This window comes from Budorcas taxicolor, chromosome 16 (assembly GCF_023091745.1).
Source record: "Budorcas taxicolor isolate Tak-1 chromosome 16, Takin1.1, whole genome shotgun sequence".
Classification (NCBI taxonomy): domain Eukaryota; kingdom Metazoa; phylum Chordata; class Mammalia; order Artiodactyla; family Bovidae; genus Budorcas; species Budorcas taxicolor.
This window is the reverse complement of record NC_068925.1, coordinates 5,942,410-5,966,927: the sequence shown is the minus strand read 5'-3', so window position 1 is coordinate 5,966,927 and position 24,518 is coordinate 5,942,410. Positions and strand designations below refer to the sequence as shown.

At 45.8% G+C, this 24,518-nt stretch overlaps 1 protein-coding gene across 3 annotated transcripts in view; it reads right to left on the bottom strand.

The window, feature by feature from the left end:
• SRGAP2 (SLIT-ROBO Rho GTPase activating protein 2) overlaps positions 1-24,518 on the bottom strand; it is a 251,041-nt gene that overhangs the window by 51,202 nt on the left and 175,321 nt on the right. For all 3 annotated transcript variants that reach the window (XM_052653414.1, XM_052653415.1, XM_052653416.1), the window contains exons 4-9: positions 24,354-24,416; positions 17,051-17,266; positions 16,362-16,490; positions 8,953-9,177; positions 5,036-5,137; positions 3,827-4,024 (exon numbers count right to left, since the gene is read on the bottom strand). In XM_052653414.1, the coding sequence (XP_052509374.1) occupies positions 3,827-4,024; positions 5,036-5,137; positions 8,953-9,177; positions 16,362-16,490; positions 17,051-17,266; positions 24,354-24,416 (933 nt within the window). The remainder of the gene's footprint in view (positions 1-3,826; positions 4,025-5,035; positions 5,138-8,952; positions 9,178-16,361; positions 16,491-17,050; positions 17,267-24,353; positions 24,417-24,518) is intronic.

The window sequence follows — 24,518 nt, the reverse complement described above, 5'->3', positions numbered from 1 at the left end:
CAAACCTGTCAATCCTAAAGGAAATCAACTCTGAATATTCATTGAAAGGACTGAAGTTGAAGCTGAAGCTCCAACACTTTGGCCACCTGATGCAAAGAGCTGACTCTTTGGAAAAGACCCTGAGGCTGGGAAAGACTGAAGGCAAAAGGAGAAGGGGGCAGCAGAGGATGAGATGGTTAGACAGCATCACTGACTCAAGGGACATGAATCTGAGCAAACTCTGGTTGATAGTGAAGGACAGGGAGCTTGGCATGCTGCAGTCATGGGGTCGCAAATAGTCCGACACAACTCAGTGACACAGCAACAACAACAACAGCCTATGAGAAGGCAACTGGTTAAATGAACAATGTAACATCTGTCTGTACAAATGAAATTCTGCTCAGCCATTTAAAAAAGAGGTAGATCTTTTTGGAATAAATTGAAGATAATATCCCAAATAAATTAAGTAAAAACAGCAAAGTGAAGAACAGTATTGATGATACACTTCCATTTGTATTGCTATCTATTTTATTTCCTCATATTTCGAATGTAATAATATTATATTAAAGGGTGCATCGGTGGTTGTGTCCACACAGAACACCTTTGGAAGGACACAGAAGAAACTGGTGTCAGTCACTGGCAGGAAGTATGGGTTAGGAACAGGTAGAGGCTTGACTTCCTTGCTTTTTTGAAATCTTTGCATCTTTAAAAAAAATCTTTAATAGTTACAATAAAACAGGCCATGGGAAAAAAGGCGGACAGTGCAGGATTGCGTGTTACAGAAGATAAGTGATGCAAAGCCAAGGAGATCAGAAAACTTCTGTCTTCTCACTTAGAGCAAAAGAGGAGAAAGCTGAGTGGTTCCCGAGCCTTCCCCTGACCTCAGCTTCCTCACCAGGGCAAAGAGAAAAAGCTCGTGTCTTGACACCAGGAGACCAGTACACCAGAGTTCTGGTTTCAGCTCTTGCCGAAGACCTTGGACAAGCTACCCATCCTTTTTGAATTTTTGTTGTTTGTTAATTCTTGAAAATAAAAAAAAATCTTTCCATGAGATTTGGCTAGATGATTTTAAAAAAACACTTCATGCTTTAAAATTTCATGATTATTTTCCCGGTACTCTTGCAAATGACCGACCTTTATAGACCATGCTTCAAGTTTCCAACCGCTGTCATCTGGGCAGACCGATCTGATGACAGCCAGGGGTGCTCAGAAAGCACTCCTAGCAGCCCTCTGGGTCACTAGGCACACTACCAGGAGTCCAGGCCGTGACAAGAGACCTCTTTCCAACTTTCCAAAAGAAGGGAACCTCCAGGAGGAGATACTCCGATGTCTTTGAAGGGCACAGGGAGGCACAGGAAACAGAAGGGTAAATGTTCGTAAAGGCAAAGACTAAGGGAAGCACACCCGCAGCTGTCTTGGCTTTGTGGGTTTGGCAAGCACAGGCAGACCTCCTGGCGAACATTCACACACCACCCCAAAGTCCTTTTAACATGAACTGAATTATCTGACGCATTCCAAACACCAATCACAAAAATGGTGAACTCTTTCACAAATCTGTTACTAGACAAGCCCGGACAAAAAAGCTTTCTGTTAGCCAAGCAAATTGACACACAATTTTGATAAGTAGCATTATGGTCACAAAAGACGGGAAATGAGTTAGTGGACATCAATGCATTCAGACAGAGGTGAAAGGGTGGGCAGGATTTGGGAGATCGCCAGTTTGAATATGGTCATTCCTGTTCTTACTAAAGGTCAATTCTAAATACAAATGTAGCGTCCCTTAAAGCTCAGAAGTAATTTCTGAAGTCTTAAATACAGATTTTTATGTTCAAAATTCTCATTTAATCAAAAAATGGAAATCTTCTGCAACGGAACAAGATTGGGTCACTACTATAAGCAGTGTTATATCTAAGCAGTCCAGACAGAACCGTCAGAGAATACTATTATTTAAAGCCTCTCGAATATTTAACAACCTCCAGAGATAAAGAAGCTTGGGGAGGTACACAGCCCTCACTACAGACAAGAAGTTTCTCCCAAGTCTGTCCCAGATTTTTCGTGCCTTTATGCTTTTGCACATGCTGCTCTGGTCTCAAAGAATTCTTTTCTCTTCTTGATTCTCTGCCTTATCAGCACAAAGTCAGTTTGTGTGTAAGGCTTCCCCAGCTCCATTCATCATGGCTGCCATTCATACGCGTGTGCAGGTATGCACTCAATATTTTCACATTTATTTTTTAAATTATCAAAATTAACCTATTATAATTCTTTAGAAATATATGCAGTAAAAAAGAAGTTCTCCCTTCATAGGCCTAATTCCACCATTCTCTTCATTTGATATTCTTAGCATTCCCAGCTTATATAGCACAGTGTCAGAGTAGATCCTTAATAAATAAATGATCAATGAATAATTTAATAATTTTCAATGAATAAATTATAGTGATGATAGGGATAATAAATCTTCAGCATTTTTGAGTACTTACTACAAAATAGGCAATATGCTATATATTTTACAAAAATGAATGAGCCAAAATATAATTCTATACTTTCTTTGTATTGATTTTAGCATTTTACTCATAAATATATTTAAAGCATGTTATAATTAAATGGCTTTTGCTTAATCATTTAAGTGAAAACAGCAGATTATGAAACAAAATGCACAGCAGTATGCCATTTTTATAATAAAATGATAAATATATGTTCCCATCCATGTGCATGCATAGAGAAAAGCCTGAAAGAGAATATATTCTAACGCTATTATCTGTAGATATTTGGGATTATGGATGATTTTTAGTTTCTTCTTTCTTACTTCTAAGCATGTTTTATTTTGTATAACAAGAAAAAAAAAGTTATTTTAAAAAAACAATACTGTTAAATCATACCCTTTCAACAGTCTTCTCTACGACTTAAAAATCTTTTTGAAGAATTCTTAGTTTAACTACCTGAAAAAACAGATTTCTTCTTTAAAAGAGATAGCAAATCAATAGTGCTCCTAATGGAGAAAGGGCAGTGTTCAAAGAAGAGTTAAACAGATGGTTCCAGTTGCGGGAGAAATTCAATTTGCTGCTTGCAGACTATGCTTCTTGACTGAGAAACAAGTTAATTCTGCTCATTCAGAGTCAGTATGCAGATTCACTGGCTATATTTCCTCTCACATCTGCAAACTTAATTTCTTCTTTCTTAGTTGTCAGAAGATTAGGAAATAAATTTTAGCTCAGGCAATAAATCCTACTTGGCAACCTTGAAATAACTCAATTATTAAAAAGTAGCACCAAAGACCAACCAGCAACCTTCCAAAGGACTGTTAACACTACTTAAAAAAAATAGGTCCATCTGTCTAAAGAGGACTGGGAGATGCATGAATAACAAAATATAAATATAATGTTTTAGAATTCTCTGCAAACCAACAATGCTGTATATTACCTGTTCCTTTGAGTTTTAGCCATTATTATGAAGAATAATTTTGTATTGCCACCAACTATAAAGTTATCACATCAACTAGAAGAGATAACAGATTTGAACCGTAAGGTATGGTGGCCAAAATATCTCAGCGTGGTTCTCAAGAACCAGGAGATGCAGCCCTCTTGGATGACCCCTAAGGATGAGAAGGAAAGTTGTGAACAAAGTCTACTGGCTGGTTAAAAACGTCTTCAAGAAGAAAATATTCTTGGTAGACACACAACTTGTAAATATCTGTGCCTTGAAGTGTACGGATGGTCTTCGAAAAAGCCCAGATCCCTGTGAAGATATTCAAAAACTGCCCTGAAGATGCCTGGCAAGGGCCCTGGGATCTGAATGGCTCGTGTGTGCTGCAGAGCCTGAAGCTGGTCTTAACGGGCACTGAGCCCCTCACCGTGAAGTAGAACTGCTCTGTCTCCTGCTGGTTGGCTCTCCTCTTGGCGATGCTGGGTTTGCTCATGAAGGTTTCTGAGACTGTGGACTTGACGGATTCCATAGAGTTGCTGTACTGGAAGCAATCAGACACGTCGAAATCCTCGACAGTCACAATGTCCTGGATGGTCTGCAGAGTGGCCTCCATTGTCTTCTTTACCTGTCATGATAAGGGCCAACATAATGCATGAGGGGTGGGCTGCAAAGTTGTAGGTGATGGAGAAGCTTGGAGAAGTGAGCTGAGGCAGGAGGGAAGGGGTGTGAGCGGGCTTGCAGCGCTGCTTCCTACTGAACAGTGCTAAGCGAGTTATAAACATCACAGGGACCCTCTTCTCTTCAGTAAGGACCTAAAACCCACGACCTCCCTCACACTGCCTGCTTGGTCTGGCTATTTAATGTTTAGTTTTTAAATTTAAGATTAGCTCTTGGCTATACTGGACATGCTAAGGGAGAGAGAATGAAACAGATCGAAACCAACCCCATCATATAAAGAGCAGGTTAAAAATGCATGATGGGCCTAGTCCCACAGTGCTCCAGGTTCTGTTTCCTGACCTTCAACAAATAATGAACTTGTCTCCCCATTTGCAAACCAAGTGACCCATCCCCAGGCTTCCCTGATCTTACCGGGGAAAGTAAGACTTAACTGAGATTCCAGGTAAGAAGTCACAAGAGCTCAAAAGAATAAGGAGCTGATAATTGATTGCACTGGCCTTTTGAACTAGTTGTTGAAAGCAAATACGCTGGGCCCAGAAGAAGAAAGTTGCCTTTTTCTAAGAGGATGGAGATGTTTGAAGTGTCAAAGTCAAAGGCCTCTGTTTGTTTGAAAATGCTGGAAAAAGCCAGGCAGGAGGGGGTGGTTTCAGAGATACAATATTGTTCACACAGCTGCCAAGTGCCATTTTGATTCAATGTGTAAAGGCAGGGAAAAAAGCATTTTGCACAAGGCTCAAAATAGAGCTCAACCTTTGGCAATGCAAGAGCCACTTCCTGGAGTTCAAGGGCAGGATGTAGCAGAAGGGGAAAATCCAAGCCTACATTTGGCTAGGAAATGTTTGCGGCAGCCCGGACATTCCCTGCATGCTCCTTCCACCTGCTCCCGCATGGGGAACGGCAAGAGGTTTGACAGGGAAACTCAGAGGGTGGCTGTGAATCTCCTGAGCAGGAAACTCACCTCTTCATTCTCGATCTTCAGGGTGGATAAGCGAGACTGCAGTTGTTGGCATCTCTGTACCAGCTCACTCTGGACGGGCTGCTGGGCACAGAGCTGGGATGCCTGCCAAAAGAAAGCAACACCAGGTCAGGGAGAGGACACAGATCTTTTGTCAGAGGCCCGTTACTGTTAATAAAACAACTTATAGTCAAGCTGCAAAGCTCATAATTTCTAGGTGAAAACAAAATCCAAAGCCAAAGTGTGCAGACCTCTGCTAGGACCAAATAGCACAAGAAAAGGAGGAGGGATAGAACCTGTTTGAAAAGGTCTCTCTCTCTCTCTTTGGAGCCCACCTCCAGCCTGGTGCTTGGCAGAGGCAGGTCTATAAAGGGCTGGCGGCTCCCAGGAAGCCGGAGTCGGGGCAGAGAAGAGGGCTTCAGGCAGCGCTGGCTCCAGGCGCACAAGCTTTGGCACAGGGAGGGTTTCCTGCCAGAGGTCCAAGTGGCCATCTCTCCGGCCCCACCTTCGTTCCCCGCTGGGCACCAGAGTGAGAGCCAGAGAGAAGTGGGTCAGGAGGCTAACGTGCCGCTGCTGGAAGCCAGCGTGTGTTTATAAATCTGGGCCGCGCATGAGAGCTCTGACTCAATGAGAGAAAGTGTGAGGCCAGGAGCAAGTCCATGGGCGCTGCTAGAGGGCCGCAGAGGGCATGGAATCCTGTGGAACTTGGCATTTTCAAGAAGCCATCATTTCACCCCAGGTCGTCACCAGATCTCTGTGGGAGAAAAGTCTGTCTTTCCTCCAAGGACTGCTGTCAATAAGCTTCACCCTGAGTGAGGGGATGGCTGAGCCACTGTCTCCTGGTGGGGCCGTGGCGATGGCGTGGGCCTGAGGTCACCCACCGTCCCCAGCATGACAGATGAGGAACAGAAGGCTGGCAGGCTGCGAGGCAGGACCACGTGCAGGCAGCTCCTGTCACCTTGCCACCACGTGTCCTTCAGCCTCTCGTTTGAGGAGAGACATCTGGATAGAACCAGCCTCCTCCTTCCCCAGCGACGAGCGGGCACATTCCCAAGCCCACAGACCATTCTCTTGCTTGAAAAGACAAAACCTCTCTTCAGATGGAGGGGGCTGGGACCTGACCTTTTCCTCCATTGGCTTTTAAGCTCTCAACTGACTTGACCTCCTCCCCCAGCTGAGAGGCTGGCCTGAGCCAGCTCTCAGATCTGAAGAGAGCTGACTTCATCCTGGCTCTTGGATAAGCAGACACAATGGAGAAAGCTCGGTGGCCAGGATGGGATGGTGCCAATAGTGAAACTCTCTGGCTCCCTGATGTCACCGGTCAGGCATCCAGAGCCCCACGAGCCTCTGGGGGCGCCGAGGGTAGAGCCAAGCGCCTCCTCCTAGTACATCGGAGAGTGCTTGGCGTCAGTCCCTGTGCTGAGTGCCCCAGAACGCCAATCAGTGTGGGGCCTTGGCCAACTTCAGGGCTTCCGGTCCGAATGCCACCCGAACTTTGGCCCTAGTTCAAGGACTTCCAGGCAGCTCCCTCTCCTCGCCTCCACAGTCTACACACAGCCCTCACTGACTGGGGATAGATGGCTGCAGGGTCCAAGAAAGACTGGCCTCTCATCGCTTTTTCTTCTCCACTCACATGAAGGCGAAGCTGGAACGCAAAACCTTTGCATGATATAGGATTCGCCCTGGCCCCTGCCTGGCTCAGCCACTGATCAGCTAGCATCATACAAAGGGAGGGCCTAGGCAGAAGACTGAACTATCAATTTTTAAAGTAACTTCAATCTAGCAGGCGGGAATTATGGAGGGAAAACCATCTCTACACTTGTTTCTTTAAGAAGCAGCAGGGCTGCTGATGCATGCTTTGGCATGGTCCTCTACCGGGGTGCAAGGTAATGCATTCCAGCTGTGCTCCGGAGTATGGGAATGAGGCTCTGACAGGGCGAGGAGGGAGCCTGAGCACCCAGCGTCTGGAATCCCCCTTTATGGAGACAAGCTGCTGGGCTTAGCAGGCAGTGCAGTCGACACCAGAAAATAGTATTAATATCACTCCCCTCAGCTGGTCCCCAAGTTCCACTGCTTCTTGGGAAGATATCTCCGTGGCAGCTGGAGAAGGGGTTTGGAAGGCAAGTCTGACAAGAAGCCAGAGCAGGTGAGGAATGGGGCTTCCTGGGGCTTGGTGACACCCCACCCCCGTATTCTAGCTGCACACGCTGCCATCACCCTTCCCCATCTGTTCAAGGCTGACATTTCCTGAGCCACTGCAATGGAGACAAACTGGAAACGGTTTGGTTTTCCCAAGGAGAGGAGGAAAGAAGCCATCCCCACACTTCTGCTCTTGGGAGGGAAGCATCCCACCCTGCACAGTGGCCTACTGCTGACGCCGCCACAGCTCTCATTCTGGAGCAGCGTTTTCTAAAGAGCATCTGGATGCTCATCCTAATGGAAGCACTGTTCCCTTGTTGAGAGGATACGGCTGTTTTTCTGCCACCCAGCATACCTTCTTCCTTCTTCTGGTAACTTCGGCCTGACTGTCCTCTGAGGGGGAAATTTTTACTCACAACTCAGGCTTTGTGCTTTGGACGGGACTTTCCCAGACTTGAGGCTGCAGGGTATGGCCTCAGCTGACTGCAGATACCAACCACAGTGATTGGCTCAGGGATAAGCGCATCACCCAATCAGAGCCATGGAGACAAAGGGAGACTCGTGAGGGCTTCCGGGAGGGAAGACACTCGGTTCATTTGTTTTTCTGGCGGCACCACGCAGCTTGTGGTCTGCCGGATCTCAGCTCCACTGTGCAGGGATCACACCTGGGCATGCAGCAGGGAAACCATGGAGTTCTAACCACTGAACCACCAGGAATTCCCAAGGAAACAGATGTTCTTTCTGTTGGATTTCAATCTACAGGGGGGTAAGGCTGCAAATATAGTTTCCTTGCCCCCACAGGATAAAAGCCTATTTGAGAACAGAGCCAAAACATAGGATGTGAAGCAGAGAGAGAAAAACTGAGTCTTTTGATATGATTCCTAATCCTCAGTTCACCCATGCCTGAAGATCTGTATTGAGCCTTTCTGTTATGTAAGCTTTTATATCCTCCTTCTGATTTAATCCAAAGGTCAAATGGTGGCTCCTAAGCCAGGAACAAGATTCACTTTGATCTATATGAACAACCACCAGAAGTGGAACCTCAAGATTCAGAGGTTCCAAAACCAAAGAGCTTCTCTTTACTCTCACTTCAGGTTATTTAGGCCCTTCTTGTTTTAGCCATCAGAGGTAAAAAGTCAGAAACAAGACCCCTACATTCATGCACTGCTACCTGGACAGCCATTCTTAGGGATGACATCTTAGCTCTTGTCCTTTCTGTAGTATCCATTCTTTTTTGTTCAATACCTAAGTAAAACTACCCCTTTTATCAGAAACTTCTGAACCCGTGAGAATAAGTGCCTTCAGAACTCTGACAAATGACAGAAGATCATGCCATCAGCTTGCTGAGCTCTCCCTCCCCATCAGAAACCTTGAGTATCTGGCTCCATCTCAGCCCTCACTTCTTTCAGCCTCAGCAGCTGGAGGACTCTACCTCCCTTTCCCTTTCATCATATGGAACTGTTAGTAGCTTTTAGAGCACACTGGCTGTTTCTCACCTCCTCTGATCCTGCCAGTCCCTCTAGGTGCCCTTCTCTATGCATATTTCTGTCAACTCAGTCAACGATAAGCTCGCTGAGGGCTCTAACCCCCAGTGTCTATGGTCAAGCCTAGGGGACAGAAGGCACCCAGAAGCTGCTGAATGGGTGGAATGGGTTCCACCCACCGCATGAAGCCAGCCCCAAGCCTTGCCCTCCCCAGAATACCATGGCCTGAGTGCAGAAACTCTAGACCCAAGTGAGCTCAAGCCCCCTGGGGGTGCGGGAGTGGGAAGAGGGGCTCACCATGTCCCCCATGTGGGGCTGGAACTCAAACTTCATGGGCGGACAGAAGACATTGTTGTACATCTCCATGAGGCGCTGCTTGTCACTGGTGGCATCCAGGTTTTCCACGGCATTCTCGATGGCATCCAGACCCTCGTGCTTTGACTGTTCCAGGTTCAGCTCAGCAGAGAGGAAGGTGCGCAGTGCGCGGTTCAGGCTGGCGTGGTATCCTAAATCACAGCACTGCTGTGGAGCGGAGAAGGCACGTGAGCAAACCAAGGACAGCTGCGGGGCTTGGCAGAGGGGAGGGCGGCCCCCAGGGCAGATCTGATCGACGAGACTGGCTGTGCTACCAGAAGAAGGCTGGCCCTCCATGATCTGGGTGATACTTCTCCATTCTTGACTCCTAGTTCAACATGTAGGACCCCTTAGAGGACTGTGAGGTAGTCAAAAGGAAGAGGACTCACTGGGACAAAACGAAATTATTTAATCATGCTATTCAGTAAACATGAAAGAGTTGGGGAGAATTTTCTTCTATTTTCAGGTTCTTCCGGGGGTACCACTGTAATAAAATTCAACAATAAAAATGTAGCCTGCCACTCCTTCAGGGTTACCGTGATTTCATTACAACATACCAACCAAGTCAGGCTGTTTCAGCATTCAGGACTTAGAAATAAGAGGTGTTGCAAGAGAATTCTAGTGAGAGAAATAAAAATGGGGGAGAGGGGCTGACCCTGTCATTATCAACCCCCACCCCTAGCAAACTCCCAACATTCTAGGACAGGCCATAGTTGTAGATTAGGATTTCTGCACTAAAGCTCTGGCCCAACAGCATTTCTGAGACCAAAAGTTTCTAAATATAAGTGTTACTGGGAAAATTCACATCATTTAAGGGATTCTGATTTTTTGAAATAACATGGGAAAAAAATGGTATGAAAGACACAATAGTATTAAAAAAAGCACTGGACAGGAAGTCAAGCAACCTTGGAAATATTCCCCCTCCCTGAACCCATTTCCTCGACTGTGAAATGAAAAGATTTGGCTAGCAGTGGTTTTCAAGCTGTAGCACAGAGCTCTACGGTTCTGAACTAAGTAGGACTTAGAGCCTCCTATCCCTGTTTCAACCAAACCAGCTCTCCCTTTCTTCTATTCAATATATTAGGATTCTATGAAAAGTCGGATTTGAAGAAAGAATTCTTCTGTTAAAGAGTAAGACTGAAAATATCAATACTTGGACTAAATATAATCCCTGAGGCCCTCTTCAGCAATGGCATTCTGTAACTCTATTCCTCATTCCTCCCAAAGGACCCAGAGATCCAAATTCCTCAGTCACCCATTATCCCCTCTATTGCTCAAACAGTTTTGAGATCCAGAACTTGTGATGAAATATCAGAGAAGACTCCATGGATAGAGTGAGACCATCTGCCTGATTGCCATTTCATTCCATAAGCAGGCATCAAATTAACTCTTCCCCCAGTTTTCCCCCCTCTTCATGACCACACTGGGAACAAGCCACTGCTGGGGAAGAAAAAGCATGTGATGTGCCTCTTCCTCGCAGCATTTAACAAGAAGCTCCACAACAGAGTGCTTGTCAGGCTGGGCTCTGGATTCAGTGCCAGCGGGCCCCGGCAGGTGCCTGGGTGTGCGGAAGAACAGCAGTTACAGCTTAACTAGAGGCAGAGGATGGAAAGACATTAAATTCAGTGGGGAGGGAAGCTAGACAAAAGCGGGTGATTGGGAGGCTGCACACGCCAAGGGCCCTTTCTCCTCTGGGAGACGCTGCTGGTCTAGCCAAGCCTCCCTTGAACCTGTAAACCTTCCTGACTAGTTCTGTGTAGACTCCTGCTGATGAATTTCATGCCTGTAAGTATGATGAACAGAAATAACAATGCCCACAGGGCTGAGCAATTACGTGGAGGTGGGGGGACCTTTTCAGTGCAGGAGAGAATTAGGGGAGGCAGGCTTCATAACCTTTACAGGTTTTTGGTAACTCCCTTCTCCTTTCCATTCTCACTACCTGTGCCCTAATTCATACTCTTATCATCTCATAGTGCTGTCTGTTTTCCTGTTCTAAAATACAGCTTTTGTTATACCTACTCCCCTGCTGAAGAACCTATAATAGGTCTCATTTTTTTCCCTAAAGTAACATCCACTTTCCTCAGTAGGGAAATTTAAAAATCCCTCCACTTCTTAAGTGTGCTTACTATATGCCAGTGTGCTAAGTGCTTTCTGTATATTTTGCATTTTAATCTGCATAGTAATTCCAGTAAGGTGGGTATTATTTTAACTTTCCAGACTAGAAAGCTGAGGCTCAGTGAAGTTAGGCAAAGCTAATGGTCAGAGCAAAGTGTAATTTGTTTTCTGTTTCGCCATCCAACATCATCTGCCTCTGTTTTCTTCTTCAGACTCTTTTGTTCTAATCCAACGACATACTCATTGTTTGGGGTCAAGTATTAGAAAACCATAGGCCTCAAGTCAGCTGTATGACTGTCAGCAAGCTACTTACTATCTCTGAGCCCCAGAGGGGTAACATTCACCTCGGAGGTTGTTGTGAAGCTAATACATGTTTACATGTTTACTTACATCTGGCACCATGCAGACCAAACAAACACTGGCCACCTGTATCTCCAGATCCACTGACTTTCAGCTCCAGGCATTCTCTCTTCCTGAAATGGTTCTCACTCCTCTCACCTGCTGGAACTGGACCCAGTCTTCAAGATCCAAATCAAATTCTCAGCCTCCAGGAAGCCAGCCATCCCTACAACCCTGGCACATACCAACCTTCCACTCAGAATGACACTCATCTGCAGCCCTTCGGTGACACAGGACACACTCTCTCGCTCTATAATGTGCCGTTTCACATCAGCCTCCAAAGAGGCCTTGGCCAGTGTCTTACACTTTCTTTGCATCCCTTACCATTAGCCCTTGCTCATAGTAGGCATTTAATAAGTACCAGTTGATTGACTGATGCCAGGAGTACAGATTCTAGCCTCTGAGGAAACAGTCCACTCAGGCTGAATACCGATCTTAGTCAAGTGGGCAGCTGTGGTCACTGAAGCCTTTTGTTTTGCTCACTCTGGATGGCCTACAGGAGACACAGAGCTTTCTCGGGCCAGCCCAGTCTCTATTATAATAACTGCTCTGCAGCTTCTCTGTGCCAGTGCGTGGGGGTCTGACTCACGGTGTGCCCTCTGCCACATCTATGCCTTCAGCCAACCAGGGAGATTCAGAATAGGTTTTCCAGAGCCTTGGCTACCCACATATCTGAAAGGGCAAGAGCCGGAAACTGAGGCGTCAGAAAAGAAGCAATTTCTCGCAAGGCTAGGTAAACAAGATTTGAATATTTCATCCCCATCCCCTGTAGAATCCCAGTGAGCAGAGGCAGCACATTATTTTGCTCACAATGGGGACAAAGTATGTTTTCCAGGGCTTCTGAGGAGTTCTGTGGCCATGCCGGGCTCCCCTGGCCATTTCTGGGTTATATAAATGTTTGATGAAAACTCTCTCAGGGGAAATCAAATTTTTATAAGAATTTAATGATAGCCCTTCCAGATGCGTGATGGCTTGAACTGACGGTTCATTAACCCTTCACCAGCTGACAGTCTCACCCAGAGATCTAGAGAAGGCCTAGAAAAGTAATACCCACTTCAAGTTCTCATAGAAGCGAGAAATAATCACCCTTAATAAAATGTCCTGTTGAGAAAGCTGGGTTCCCTCCTGTCCGACGTGGGTGCATATGGTGTCACAGATTCTCTGCCCACGCACAGCACTCACCACACTCCATGAGGACAATGCCTGGTTCTTCATTCATCCATCTGCTTCTGGGGGAGAAAAGTACATTCCAAGGAGCCTGCGGTTCTTAGACTATCTCAAGTCACTTCAGAATGTCTTTTTTGGCCCGAAGTCAAGGTTTTCCTGGTGTGTATCAAATGCTTCAAGTGGATTCCTACAATCTGAGATTAACTCTTATACTATACAATGAAAAGAAGTGAAGGGCTAGTCCTTGAATGGACTGGCATCCACAAAAATCACTTCTTTCACTTATCCTTGATGCCTGAGCACACAATGAGCTTTGACATTGCCAAGAAGGAGGCAGAATGGTGTCCATAACACAGATGGCAATGGATTGGCACAACATTCATCCCACATCTCAAAGCAAGTTCTGGATACTGTCAAGATCAGAGAGCCAAGGGATAACCGGGCTCCCCACTCACTTCTGTCCTAACTGTTGGTTCCTGGCCGTAGTATCTTTTTGGCCATTTTTATGGCAACAGATGAGCAAGAAAAAGCAGGCAACTACTGACACATATAACAACACGGATGGAGCTCAGAAACATCATGCTGGGCAACTGAGGCCAGGATTTTTCTAAAAGTATATACTATATAAAAAGCCCACCTTTGTGAAGTTCTGAAACAGGCAAAAACTAATTCATAGTCAAAGAAATCAGAACAGTGGTTGCCTCAGGATGGAGGACTGACTGGGAAGAGAAAAGGGGAACTTTCTGAGGTGATGGAAATATTCTGTATCTTGATAGAGACACAGATTATACGGGCGTAAGATTCATCACAATTCTTGCAATTTAACACAGGTTCAATCATTGTATGCAAATTAGATCTCAATTAAAACAGTACTGAAAGGCATAAAAAGGAAAAAAAAAATCTTGGCTTAGGAAATCATCTTCTTCCTCCTTCTTCTGTTCTTTTAATGAACAGATTATGTACTTAGCTACATAGGAAGCCCTGTACTTATGTATGCATGTAATAAGGTAAAGAAGAGACTTGGTCCCTGCCCTCAGGGAGCTTGCAGAAACCAAAAGACCTTCCTCTGTTCTTAGTTCAGTGGCTACCAAACTCTTTTTGGCCTCCAACTTACAGTAAGAAATATGTCTTATATTGTCACACACACACACTCACATACACCGCTAACATAATAGTTTTACCAAATAAAACTTAACCTTACTAATGTAATGCACCCTGATGTTTTTTCCCCATTCTACTCTATCCTAGTCTAGTTTATTCATTAAAATAAAATAAGCCAAACCTTCATGACTCCTCTAATAGATCATGACCTATGGTTTGAAAACCACAGTCCTACTTCCTGTGCTTAGCTCTGGTGCTGCAACTGGCCAGTTAGATAAAAAATGATCTCTCTGTATGCCTATGAATACCTCTAGGATAAGAATTATTTTATTCTTTTTGTACCCTGATGCTGCAGGGCACATAGGTTCATCCCAAAGAAATACTTACTGAACATTTGTAGAAGAGCATAATAATGTTATAAGCTTTCTTTCTTTTTCTTTTTTAGAAGGCTAAGTAATTTCACTCCAGCAAAAACAAAAGCACAAACAAGAAACAAACAAAATAAAGCAAGAGCAGTTTCACTATCCATGCGGCCTGGGGCACTGCCAGCCTGGACTCCTCCTAGCGGCCTAGAGCCACGCCCTGGCTGAATGCTGGTGGCGTCTCACTCAGCATCCTGAGGACAGGCTCCCAACAAGCATCTTTTAAATGATAATAAGGAGCAAAATAGCCTGCTCCTTGGACTGATTTAAAAACACCAACTCACATCTGATGGAGGGTCTGCGAACTGTGACTGACTTAGCAGCACCCCTCTCTTCCACAGAGGCCAGGGTTTTGGTAAAAGGGGAGAGAAAGCTACCCTGGGGGCAAAAGAAAGAGAGGAGAACCCGCAGCAGAGGTGTGGTGGACCGCCAAGGTATGATTTTTGTTTTTTTTTTCAGTCGGATGTGAGATAAACAGCAGAGATTGAGCATTAGAAAGAAGTGATTCTCCTCCTCATGCTGAGAACAGGCCTCTTTCTCAACAGTGAGGAGCTGTTCCCGTGAGGAGGAGAAAGGATCCTATCCAAGGCTCTGACCTCCGTCGAAGGACAGCGTTCAGATCGGCATCAACAAGTAGAGAGAACAAAGCAGGGCCTGAACGGGGATCAGGGCTCCACTTACCCGGTGAAACGATGACACTCAGGGCATTAAGAGGCTGATACCTACTGACTCAAAGAGCCCTGGCTGAAGGGAGAGAGAGACTGCTATTTTAGAAACCTTCCCCAAGCAGCTCTGATGTGAGGCCAGATTTAAGTCCTCAGAGGTTTAGCCCAGTTCTTCAGTTTGCCAGGGTGGTGGACGGGAGACACAGCAGAGTTCCAAACCAGCTCTGTGATAAGCCTCAGGTCAGCCAGCGAGTTACACAATGGCCAACTTAGACCAGAACCACACACAACACGGTGAAATGTGGCAGGTCCGTTTGCAGAGAAACCAAGGTAGACAGGCAAGTATGTGAGGTCTGGCCAGAGGCTCACAAAACTCAGTTTCTGCCTGCTGACACATACCAGACCTCTGCGAGGAGACCGCCAGGCTCTGCCTGAGGCCCTGGAGACTGGGAGGATGAGGCTGAGGCTGAGCTGGATGGCTCCAGGCCCCTCACTCTGATACAGGAGGGCGAGGCAGGGGTACTTAAGCAGCTGCAGTCAGGACTGGCTTAGACCTGGCCCTGACTGCTGTCTGCAGGTGAGAGCCATTGCAAGACGTAACTATAAGGTATAAGGAGAAGCAGTGAAGAAGTGAAGTTGCTCAATCGTGTGCGACTCTATGATCCCATGGACTGCAGCCTACCAGGCTCCTCTGAAGGAGAAGCAGCAGCAGAAACCAAACCAAGGCTGACCCGTAAGGCCAGAGACAAAACCCTTATCCCTGTGTCTGCCCCATGCAAAACACACACGCCTAAGATTCCGATCTCTCATCATCTGTGTATCACATCAGTGAGTATGAGCCAGAGGTCAGGGGCATCTGGGTGCCTTCCTGACCGGGACTCTAATTTGCAGTTTAACTTTGGGCAGGAACTCTTTCGACCCCCTACCTAGATTTCCTTATCTACAAACTGGAGATTGCAATATTGACCCAGAAGAGTGACATGACAATTAAATGAGATAATACTTAAGAGCTATATAAACTAATAAGGTATGACATTCTAAGCCTTTAGCTCTCGGCACTCAGTTCTATGGGCAAGTAGCTGATCTAAGGGAATATTTCCTGGGACACACAAGTGCACAGTGGTTGTGAGCCTGGGTTTACTAATCAGACCTAGGTACCAGTTTTGCCTCTGTCATTGATTAGCTCACTCTGGGTAAAGTCATCTAAACGCTCTGAATTTAAATATGCAACAATGGAGGTAGTAGCGCTTTCCTCCCAGGATTCTAGGGAGGACCGAATGAAAGGAAGTGTGAAGTGCTTCTCCTGATGCCTGGTATGTGGCAAGCCCCAGAGGGATCATGGCTACCATGTCCATGAGCGTTCTCAAAATGCTCTAAGGTGCCTGAGCAACAGAACTGGGGGACTCCTGACCAGATCTTCAAAATCAGGAGAAGGGACCCTCGTGTCCCTCGTACCCTTGCACCTTTGGCTTTAAGCACTTACATCAATAAGGTCAGACAGGTCGTGGATGTAGTACTTGAAGACAGATGCATTGGTGGCTTCCAAGGCCAGTAAGTACTCATTCCGGGCTTTAATGGCCTTCAGCTTGTTCTCCGTGTACTTGGCTTGGCGCTGAAAAGAGAACAGAAGTTCATTTTAACTTTTTCATTTTTTTAAGAGGGGAGACTGTTCTCTAAAAGATAAAAAGTACAGTACATTCAAGAGCCACAATTGTGCTGCTACTCCCTATGCGCGTCTGCCTTAAATTGGGTTCTAATTCTGTGTAATGAGATTCAAGGGCATAATGTAGAACAGCCCAGGAAAGGTTAGTGAGGCTCCTACTTTAGGCGTGTGTCCCACTTTGGTTCTACCTGTGAATTCCATCCTCCACCCCTGCACCGCCACCCTGAAGGAGCGTCATTATACCTGCCTCTGAACGCCTGACATCTGAAGCCAAACCCTAGGTCTACGGTTCCCCTCCCAGGCTTGGGAAGGGCGACTACTGTTTCTTGTTGGTCTGCTACAGATGCCCAGGTTCTTCCAATAACTAGGACTTCTTTCAGGGCAGACTGCAAGGTCACCAGGCACTAAAGGAACCCAGAGCTTCCTTGCTCTGCTCTCTGCAGGGCATACTGGAAATCTCCTGTCAGTCCCGACTTCCACAGTGTTCCTCCCCAGAGCCTACTACACACCTTCTCCTTCATCTTCTCGATCTTTTTCACCGAGCTCCTCCGGACATGCTTCTCCTCAATGCGGACGTTGGATGTGGAGTCAGGGGAGCGTGGGGCCTGCCGGTCCTCTTGCTTTACGGATTTTCCAATTTGCTTCTCCTCCTGCTTCTCCGCCTCCTTTAGCTTGCTCTGAGCACTGATGCTGTCGGCATTGTACATGTGATATGTCTTCATGACCTGCAAGACACCCCCACCCCCACCCCTAGAGGTCAAGCCAGTGGGGTCAACTCTTTGCTTTACAGGCTAAGAGACTCAGCTGGACCTCTCCTCCATGAGCAATATTCTCATACCCTTAAGGGCAAAATTCATACGTGTTTGGTTCAGCAAACTTCCTATATTAAAGACCACTCCAAACCACAGGAAAGCAGTATTTGAACTGAGCCAACATGTCTTATTGTCTAAATGACTTTATGTCTTCCACCATAGGATTGTGGAATCCATAGGATTCCACAGGAATCATTCACTCCTATTTATGAACATTTGTGAGCATTTTTACTTTATATGGGTAATTTCCGTTACTAGTCATCTCACAAGACCAAGATAGGAAACATCAGCACTCAGACCCCAAAAGCAAAGCCTTCCTGGGCTGGCTGGGACCCTGAAGAGGGCAGCACAGCCCGCAGAGCAGCCCACGCCTGGGGACTTTCAGATATGAAACAGGGAAGCGGAACAGCTCCACACCTCCTTTCTACTGGCCTGTGTCCTGGGGGTCTGCCTGGTTTGCTTTATCCAGGTCAAATGCCCGTTCTCACAGCAAGAACAGGGCGGCCACCACTTACTGAGCACTGAGTGTACTTCCCTGACTATGTGCCAAGTGCTATGCATGCATTTTTTCATTCTTGTAGCAATCCTGTGGTCTAGACAACAGCCCCAAGAAGACTGCAAACCTGCAGAAAAATTCAGGGAAGAGCCTAAGAAGGAATCCATATCAGGTGAAACTGGAGTCGCCAAAGGAAGGACGTACTATCAAAGGAGAGGATACAACTTGCACGTTTTTCATCACAGCAACGGTTTGAAAGTCTAGTCCCTTTTCCTAAAGAGGGGGCTGGGAAGCCTGGGACCTGCCTTCATTTCCTCCCAAACACTACTTCCAGCCACCATGTGTCTGCACCTCCCTGCTGGAGCTCTCTGTTTCCACACAGTGAGCCTCTGCTTCTATCGGGAAATTCAAAATGCTTGATGACAAACCAAGTTCAAGAGTGCTGACATTCTGATGCCACGAGTGGGAGAATCAGAGAGTGTAGGAGCTGGGGTGTACGCGTGTGTGAGAGCAGGGACTGAAAACAGAGGAGGGCCAGGGCGTAACAATGATAATCTCGATCACTTGGTCAATGCTGTGTGTCAGAGGCCTGATGTACGTCACCTCATATAACGTTCACAACAAGTCTATGAAAGACATGCTATTATTTCCATTTTTAAAGATGAGGAAACTGAGGCTCAAAGAGATTAACTCTCACATCCAACGTCACACAGCTAGTAAATAAATCAGAGTCAGGATTTAAACCCAGGTTTGTCAGGCCACAAATTTCATGTCCTTAGTCACTGAGCACCAGTGTCTCCCTTCTGCATGGGCCACGGCTGGATTAGTTGGGAAGAAAGGCTAAACTGAGTCAAGAGAGGCTTAAAAAGAGAATCTGGTTTCCTTATCAGTGTTGAGTTAGAGCCGTAGTCTCAAATGGGAGCTAATTTGGCCCCTGGGGGAACATTTCCTAGAGAGATTTTTCATTGTCACAGTATTACCTAGCCCCAAATGTCCATGATTCCAAGGCTGAGAAATGCTGGGTTAGAGGAATTTTGTGGGTACGGATACTCCTCCCTTAGCTGGAGGTGGAGGAAGGCGTACAGACTATTGGGATACTGACAAAATCAAAGTGCTTTAGACATTAAATGATGTCTCACTTTCGACGGAGATTGTTTAAAATCAGCTCCACCTTATTCTGAACCTGACATTTCCCTTAAGTATAAGATCTACTCTGTCTATTCTCTACATTGGAGAAGCAATATTAGCATCTGACAGCATCAAAAACCTTCCTAAGTAATTTGTCTTCCAGGTTTCCAGATTGACTAAGATGCAAGAAATAGGCAGCTGCTATCCTAGCTGAAGAAGGGTAGAGAGGAGGCTCCTTTTTCTCTTTTCATCTGAATGTGACTAAGGGATTCAAAAGTTTGAGTGAACCATTATGAAAGTGAATTGATTTTAAGAAAGTGACTTTTTATTCCATGAAGACGTGTAATAAATAAAGAGGAAATGCTGTTAATGAACATGAAGGACCAAACGAAAGGGGGAGGTCAAAGGCCAACAGGACAACAAATGAAATAATAAGAATTAACAACGCATATTACTCCTTTCCCCTAGAGAACTTAAAGAACTCACTTTAAAAGAGGAAAACACTACCTCGTCTAAGAAACTATAAATTCCTAAGGGTAAGTACCACTTCTTTTCTTTCTTCTCCACAGTTAAGAAATATGTTATGTGCACAGTGGTAGATTTACAGTCAATGTCATTGCCCAGATGACTGAATCTCTCCTCTGTGCAGATACAGGAGAAGTGTAACTAGGGCCCTTCAACTCAAGGGGAAACTAAGGATACAGCTAGAAAAACTGTTGGAGAAATAGGGAACTCAAGATAGGAGTTGGAGAAATATATATAGTGAAGCAAATACAAACTAAGGGGAAAATCCTGAAGTCTAAATTCTCAGTTCTACAAAGGAATTCACTTTACTTTGAAAAATGAAATATTGAATTCATGTCTTTAATTCTGCTCCCTCCCCAAGCCATACCAAAATAACAGAAAAGAGTTTTTATGTTATTTTTTAGTTATAAACTAAGAAAAAGAATGAAAGCAGAAGATGAAAAGTAGAGAGGCAAGAAGCAACCAGACTGAAATCACAGAAACCCTCAGAGGAATCAATGGAAGTGGGATGAAGGTGGGGCTAAGAACAAAAAGTACTGAGCGCCCGAGAACAATCAGACTTCCAGACCTCCCCTGCCCCTCTGCTGGGAGGACTAGAGGTTTATTTCCTTAGGGAGGGTCTATGTCTGCGGACAGCTGGCCCAGCTGAGGATAGGGCTACTGAAACTAAAACAGGAAAATTCTATACTGAATGTTGAGATGGCCTCTTCACAACTCAGACCCTAGATATAGGTAGGAGATCAGAAAAGCCTTATATGGGGAAACTGCTCACCTGATACAAAAGACCTACAAGTACTGACATCAGGGCTTTCCCAAGGACACAGTCCAGTCAGATCACCCTACGGTAAAGACCACAGTTGACACAGAACTTTCAAGCACCATTTAGTGCCTCACTTTAAAATATGAGCAGGCAACTGAAGATTACCAGACGTTTAAGGAAAATATCTAATGGGAAAGACCAAGACCAAAACAGGCAATTTGGGAGAAAACAGAAAGTATACAGAAAGAAGAAAACTTCAAAATTCATCCATCAATAATATCGCTAGAAAGATCATTGAGAAATGAAAAGACAATACATCATGAAACAAGAGCAGGATGCAACCAAAAAGGAGCATTTAGAGAACAATAAAAGAACCCTTGGCAATTAGGATTTAATTCAAACCTCTCTCCAAGGAGCCTGACTTCACGCCCTTCTTCTGTGTATGCACGTGAAAGAGTCATCACCTCACCTTTTCCTTACTGCTTTACTTTTCTGTCTCATGTTAAAATTACTGCCTCGAGTTCAAGGACATCTCTTATATGTCTTTGTATCCCTAGTGCCAAGTGCTGGGGACTATTAACTGACATTGTTCCAAGGAAGCAGGTGCTAAATTCCAGTCTGAAGTGGCTCTGCAGACAGCTGCCACACCAAATCAAGGGGATATATATTCATGGGTAGTACAGGAGCTTGAAACCTGTGGGGCGACAACAGCTTCAATGTCCCCACACCTCGTCTTTCTTTCTCAATCCTAGGGCTTCGCTGGCTCTTCCTGCTCAGCCAGTCCGCGTGCCTTCCGTGCCCCCGCCTTCACTCCTTCCTGTGGGAGCTGGTTGGGCTTTTCCAGATACAGCCTCGGAGTATAACTGAGGTAGAGAATTCTGGAGTTCTTTGGGAAGCAGTGTGCTCTGACTTCAAAGGCATTCCTGATTCATCAGTCAGAAAATGAAAACCACTGATACCATGGCCTACAAACCAGCCGGTCCGTTAGGGGGTAAAGAGCACGTGGAGGAGAATGCTCCCTGGGATTGCTCTCTGAGAGCAGCTGTGGCAAGTGGCCTCTGGCACAAAGTGCCAAGTCAGGAAAATCAAAGGCCCTTCAGGCAGAAAAGAGGAAGGTGTAGAAAGGCAGCTGGCCACTGATGGTGAGCATCTGGGCTTCTTGCCCAGAGGCATCTTAATTTGGGAACACCTGGGTCCTCCCCCTTAGATTACCAAGATTCAAAAATATCTAAATTCTCAACCCAAAGGTAATCAGTCTCCACAAAAGAGGTATTTGTGGGCATTAAGGACAGATACAAGGAAAGAGGAGCACTGAATATGCCGGGTTCCTTTACATCCTTGGTTTCCTTCATCCCATGCTTGCAAATAACTTGGACTGCTTATCCGAAGATCAAACGAGGGGAAAGTTCCTTACTAAAAGTCCTTCCTTGTTTTCTTCTTAACTCCTCTGAGGGGGAGAGAGACAGACAGAGAGAATGCGTACAACAAGTATCTCCTGGAGCCAGCATACAGAAGTCCCAAGCTCCTGCTTGAAACCACTGTCGTGTAGGGTGACAATCACCCTGGCTTACTCAGGACTTTCCTAGGCTCAGCACTGAAAGTCTCATGTCCCAGGAAAGGCTTCAGTCCCAGGCAAACCGAGACAGTTAGTCACCCTAACGCCATGGTACCTTACTCAGACCAGTCCTATACTTATTTTACACTCCAGAAGAAAAAACTTATACTTCTATTCTCTGAACTTTCTAACGGCCAACAATCTGCAAACTCATCTGACCCTTAACTGTAGTCTGATATTTCATGAAGCATGATTTCCCCAAATCCCCCACTCCCCCAGGAAATGGGAGACACCAGCACATGGAATATGTGGAGATTGGGCTCAAGAGGTCAGGAGTACCCCCTAAGATCATACAGCTGGTGGAGCCCAGGTAGGATCTGGGTTGCCTAATTCAGGAAACACTAGTCATTAGAGCAGGGGTTTTCAATCTTGGTACTATTGACCATTTTAGGCCAGACAGGTCTTGGTTGTGGGGACCTGTCCTGCACATCATAAGATTTCAGTTGCATTCTGACTTCCAGCACCTCCTACTCCAGTTGTGACAGTCACAAATGTCTGCAGACATTTCCAAGTGTCCCCTTGCCTGAAAAATCCCCCTGATTGAGAACCCCTGCACTAGACTGTTTTGCCTTCTCTGGAACTTTCCATCTCTGCTCATTTCTCTCTTCCTACTGTCTACTGGCCTTAAACAGATTATAAGAGTGTGTGCCAACTCACCTAATGGAAGGGGACACCATGCCCAGCCAATTCTTGGTTTGCACACCAGTGGGAGGACCTTATGCTCTGTGTTGACTGTGGCCTCTCGGTGGCCAGGGAGCACTAATCAATGCTGGACTGCCTGACGACTACAGCTGCAAGCGCCACCTTGGCCCTCCTCAGACAAGAGCAGTGAGTTCCAGGGTTTTCTTTCTTACACCAAAACATATTATGCCTTTTCACTTATTTATTTAAAAAAAAAAATCATGGTACATTAGGAGATCCAGGATGCAGAGTAAAGCTAACAGATCCCTAGACGCTGCTCTTCCTCTGCTGCCTCCAGGTCCCCTGCAGAAACAGCATACTGGATTCAAATTGGTTTGGGGCTTGCTGATTATCCACCCTGCTTCTCCCTAGAAAGGGCAACAGCAGAGACCCAAGATGCTTATGGGAAAATGAAAGGATTCATGCAATGACTACACATGTCATTTTCTATCCTGGTGAATTGAGTAATAGCTCTTCATGGTGCCTAGAAGATGCTCTAAAAATAAAGAGCAGAAGTAAAGCATTAAAAAGACCAGGGGGGTTCAGGAAACTTATCCAGTCTGAACATGGTTCATGAACATGCTTCTATTTTTAAAAAGGCTTAACTTCATTTGAAAGAAATGAAGACTTGGGAACTGAACCAAAGGGAACCATCTATCGACTTGGCTTCAGAGCAGAAGAGTCACAGAGCAGAAACTGCAAACAAACTGAGCGTCACTGGAGACAAAACTGATGACCACTCTACCCTATTTACTTGCTTAACAGCTGCCCTGACAGCGTGGCCACACCTCGGCTTTTGGATCAAGAACATGGAATTCTCTGATCCCAAATGCCTGTGATACGTGTCGCCACTGCCTGTCTTCCTGTGAATTTAAAAAAAAAAAACAAAAAACAAACCTGTAGTGAATAAGCAAGTAAACACAGGAAATTAATTTTGCCTCCAAAACAGGATGGGGCAACCCTGGAGAATGACACAAAGGCCTGGCACAGCCCAGCTGGAGAAGGGGCCCTGAAAGGCGTTAGCTGCACAATAGGAATAGTCCCTGTACGGCAGCAGGAATTTCTTTGGTGTGCATGTTTGTTTTAATTACGAAGCATGACTAGAAAAAAAAACAGCCCCACCACCTCCCTGTGCCTGAAGAAACACGCGTCAGTCACAGATATCATGTGCCTGCAGTGCCGGTCACTTCAGAACAGACTGTGTTTTCTCCACCAAACCCAAAGCCTGGCCCATCACTGAGGTGTGGCCTTTACAAAACCCCAGGGAGTCGATGCAAAGCTCTCTCTGCTTGAACTGGTCCCTTATGTTAAGGGCATTGAGGACTCTGCTTCCCTCTAGAGCGCTCGCTCTGGTCTCAAACCGGGAGATAAATCCGAGAACTGACGCAAAACTTTGAACAACAGTTCCTTTCCAACAGGGTGTGTACTATTCAAAGAGCAATAGCAATGTAAACTAAGTTCCTTACTATTAGGTTCGGGGTCCCTCGTTTGCTATTCATGAGGGTCAGTTGTGCTGGTGACCTAGACCTTGGCTGGTCTCTGGTGATTAAGCCCCCAAAGAAGCCAGAGTTAGCCTGCATAACTAAAGAGGGATCCTATTTTGAGAAAGTGTTTTTGGGCTCAATCCAGTTTGAAAATAAGAGTGCAAGAAGAGATGGGTGAAGTCATCCCCAGTGGGGACTATGCACTGTCCTCAACCTCAGCTCAGCTCTGTTGCTGACGTGACTGTGGCCGTAAGCTGCCAAATGCTGCTTCCCTCTGCTTGTGAAAGAGCCAAGCAACCCAGCTGATTTACCGAGTAGAGCTCATTCAGGACCTTCATCAGATCATCTTGGAGCTGCTGGCCGACTTCTTTACTCTGCAAAGAAAGAAGAACGAAGGTTAACTGGGAAACAGAAGGAAGGAGGAGGAGGCAACAAAGGCAAGAGCAGCACTGACTCCACAAATAACACAGACTCAA